This window comes from Perkinsus marinus (genome assembly GCF_000006405.1).
Source record: "Perkinsus marinus ATCC 50983 genomic scaffold scf_1104296972422, whole genome shotgun sequence".
NCBI classification, from domain to species: Eukaryota; Perkinsozoa; order Perkinsida; family Perkinsidae; genus Perkinsus; species Perkinsus marinus.
The window spans coordinates 145,682-149,609 of NW_003201757.1; the positions used below are offsets into that span (position 1 = coordinate 145,682).

Consider the following 3,928-nt stretch of genomic DNA (forward strand, 5'->3'; position numbering starts at 1 on the left):
ATCATCCGAGCCAAGATGCCATAGTACTACTAAGTTAGTAGGATCAACTTCGCCTGCGCGCTCGATAGAAAAGTCAATTCCGACGACACGTGTCATTAGTACAATCAATTTCGCCGGCATGTCTGGATTAAGTTCAATTTCGACGAAAGGCGGGAATCGATTCCGCTGATAGTATAATTGCAACGACGTATAAATCGCATACGAACCACTCGACAACATGTTCACCCGAGTGGCCGTGTTGATTCCATAATGAATTCAATTCAATTTCTGTTTTCAACTCTATTTCAATTTTCATGTTCAATAGGATCATGGATATCTGTATATCGTTCAAAGTCTGATTTTCACAAGGAGATAGTAGATGAGGCTATAATGGAAATTGACATGGTGTTTCAAATCGATATCAGCATCATATCTTTCAAATATATTTGCTGCGAAGTTCTACATCAAGCTGATCGTTAAGAATGATTTCGCGGCCCGGGCAGCGTCCCTTCATTGGGACCTGTCCGGGACGCATGCAACTTACATCTTCATTCTCAAATGTCTACATCCACATTCAGGCTGAATGATTCAGCTGGATAGCACGATTATGATGTCTTACATGCTGTATAGAGGTTCATTTTGGAGCATTGTATATGATGGGCCGTCAACGTTTAGTCTATCATGTGTGTCCTTATGATTGACTACTTCTCAACTCAATTCATTTGACTTCGTGTTGATGACTAGCAGCTGAGCTGCGAGTGATCCTAGGTCAATTCAGGGTTCCACCTTACCGTTCCTCACGTTTGGTAAGACTTCACGACATGCCTTGAGTGCACCTTGATGGGCGTCGTGAACCATAGTAGTGAAAAAGGGATGTAGTAATAGAAGCAAATACGATATCAATCAAACGGCTCCGGGATGTACCTGAAACTTAATGGTAAAAATGCTATAAAGAGTGTGGTCGACTCACATGAAAAATTCCTCCTTATGACAACGACGATGATGATGACGATGATGACGATGACGGCATCGAAGAATTTGGCGGCATAGATGGATACGGGGATGGCGATGAGGGACTACTAGGCGTGATACCACCGTTGAAGCTGTCTTCGAAATCCCTCGTTAAATTCACTTTAATGTGTGAGTAGTTGGCGACGACATCTTCAGGCTCCGTAAGCTCTATTTTACCTGACCGATCAACAATTGCACGACACGGTAAGAGGGGAAGCAAACTTCCCGAACCCGAACAGCATGCTAAAGATTACCCGTAGCAAGCGAGGGGCGGAACTTATCACGGCACTGCTGCCCTGAACGGACCGCCCTCTGTATTGATTTATTACGGAAATAGCGATGACTAATAAGAGCCCAATTGAAGCCGAGACTCTCGGCCCGAGAGCCTCCACCCCGGCTATGAGTAACATGACTTCGGAGCGGGACCAAAATTTATACGTCCTTAAGGGTTTACCAGAGGAAGATTTACCTTTGCGAGAATTGGTTTTGGAATGAGCACGCTTGTTCTCATCATTGGCACCATGACCACACTTGTCTGCTTCGTCTCCCTCACCATCCTCCTTCTCCTCCTCGTTGTCGTCGTCGTTCCTTCATTCTCTTCCCCCCCCCAACATAGTCCGGGTCCTTACTCTTATCGTCGTAGTATTCGTCGTCGTCGTCGTCGTTGTGATGATGAACAGCAGTAGTACTTGGTCTGCCCCTACGGCGACGTTTTGCAGGGGGTTTGAAGAAAGTGGAAGGGGGAAGTGACCCCAGAGCCGAAATCTGATCAAGTGAAATACCGTGTTCATCAACAGACGGTCATGTTGTTGTGGTAGTCTTAGTAGCAGCGGTTGAGAAAGGCCTCTTAGGAGCAGAGGGGTTGGCGGACGACACCACATTTGGAAAAAAAATACTTGTTGCTGTCATTGTCGTCTTGGTAATAATAACCGTCGTCGTCATCTTCATCGATGGCAAGAAGGTACTCGAGCATCTAATAAATCAGGCAATAATCCACAACGAAAGCCGAAACAACTAAGACTATTGTAGTCGATGAAAGACTAAGTCATAAACTTACCGCATCCTCCGGGATGTCGAGCTCAGGTTCGGGTTCTGCCACGGACATCGACGATTGAGACGACGATGAGGACGAAACCGAGATAATGCATACATTATCCACCACAAGAGGAAGGTTAGAAACAAATGAAGATGTTGATGATGATGGTGATGATGACACAAACGACGGCGAAGTTGGTGAACAGCGGGATGGTGAAGACATCACCGATTGACGGCTCGACGGGGGGCGATACGTTGACAGGCAAGAGGGGATATAACCCGAAGCCGGAGGCCGTGTCTTGGAAACCCCTCTACTTGGCCGATAAAGATACTCATCTGGAGCTGACATTAAACGAACACTAACCAGAAATTACACTGACACAACATAAAAACGACATGATTAAGACACTAACAAAACACTAACTACTACTGATGGCATCAAATAACACACAAACTAAGTGCAAAAGTAACATACCGACTACGCACGACACTATCGAAACTGTTCTTAACGACACAGATACACGCCTTCTCACACAGACCACCACCACCAGCAAAGAAGGCTACAAGCAATCACTTAAGTGATAATAAGAATACCGTAAGCAGGAAACAAACTTAGCAAATCCCGACTTGATACTACAAGGCTTGTAGTACAAGCAGTGCAGCGAAGAGGGAGTAGTGACGAAGAGACGACCGACTGAAACAACGCACAAGGGAAGAGGCTCTTCCGAAGAGCCTACCCGACCACCCCGACAACGGCAAAGAAACCCGCATGCACCACCAACGAGGCTGCCACACTACTCTATTAACTGCAGTCGTCATAAACCTGAAAGACAATGTATGGCGAAACGTCAATAGTGTGAGTAAGCATCATACGCAGTTGATCGACCAAAAACCGTAAGGGAATGTGAACGTACAACACAGTCATATTATTATTGTTGAAGCTCGATGGAAGCAATAACTGACACCGAATACTACAGGGGATGACTGGATACTATCTAAAGCATCATAACTGCTGCCGCCAAACACAATAGAGAAATCAACGAGAGGATCAAACGTCTGGCGAGGCCCTCTGTGGACGAGATAAGCATCATAGCGCCAACGAGAGTAAGACACGGTTTGGGGTGAGGGAGAGTCGCGCTCGACTCGTGTAGAGGAGGTGGAGGACGGGGCGGAAGGAGGGCAACCCGGAGTGGCGGTAAAGGCATCACTTTCAGTAGTAGATCCATCTGGAGAGTTGTACTGAGCATTTTTCCTCCCATAAATACCGTTATACTCGTCAACAGTGGCATCGTCAGAGGCAGGACGCTCAGTAGGAGTACGAAAAGAACCTGACAAACCGAAGCACATAAAATTGTAGCATCCCGATTGTAACTCACGTTTGGAACCGCCACTAGGGAGCTGGGAAGTGGCAGCTAAGACTGTCTTGCGAAACTCTTCGCTGAAGAACCGACACGATACGCAAGAGCACCGGGTAGGACGTGGCACTCGTTGGACCGTGATGGAGAGATGAAAATCGGCAGTGAGCGTACACGCACCTTCGTCTTCGGGATATGGACTCTGAAACAAAGGAGGCAAATTATTAGTGACAGTAGTAATAAGCACAGAACCTCGAACCCGAACGATAACAAACCGAGTCTCACCCGAACCCAAGTAAACTTGTAATGTTTACTTATCATCATCATGTCCAACAAACACTGACAGTCATTGACTCTCAAAATGGATTCCTCGCTCGACACGAACTAGCTCTATCGTACGAAGTATTCATCATTCGTGACTCAAGAGAACTAGGCTAGGCTTAACTGCAGATTAACACAGACTAGTATCACCGTCGAAGGCAGGTAAGCGATTGCCGCTTTGGGTCTGCCGGGCCGACTTTGCCGTTGAGCGGATGAAGCAGTTTAAT

The 3,928-nt window shown here is 46.5% G+C and overlaps 2 protein-coding genes across 2 annotated transcripts in view; one reads left to right on the forward strand and one right to left on the reverse strand.

The window, feature by feature from the left end:
* Nucleotides 1-2,457: 2,457 nt before the first annotated feature.
* On the forward strand, nt 2,458-2,607 carry Pmar_PMAR028023 (hypothetical protein; the record flags this gene model as incomplete). Its single annotated transcript, XM_002766597.1, has 1 exon — nt 2,458-2,607. The coding sequence occupies one exon, from the start codon at nt 2,458-2,460 to the stop codon at nt 2,605-2,607; it is 150 nt and encodes a 49-aa protein (XP_002766643.1).
* Nucleotides 2,608-2,827: 220 nt separating this feature from the next.
* Pmar_PMAR028024 (hypothetical protein) overlaps nt 2,828-3,928 on the reverse strand; it is a gene marked incomplete at both ends in the record, with an annotated part of 5,701 nt that continues 4,600 nt past the window's right edge. Inside the window, 3 exons of the mRNA XM_002766598.1 lie at nt 2,828-2,848; nt 3,001-3,353; nt 3,402-3,582. Coding sequence (XP_002766644.1) covers nt 2,828-2,848; nt 3,001-3,353; nt 3,402-3,582 — 555 coding nt within the window. The remainder of the gene's footprint in view (nt 2,849-3,000; nt 3,354-3,401; nt 3,583-3,928) is intronic.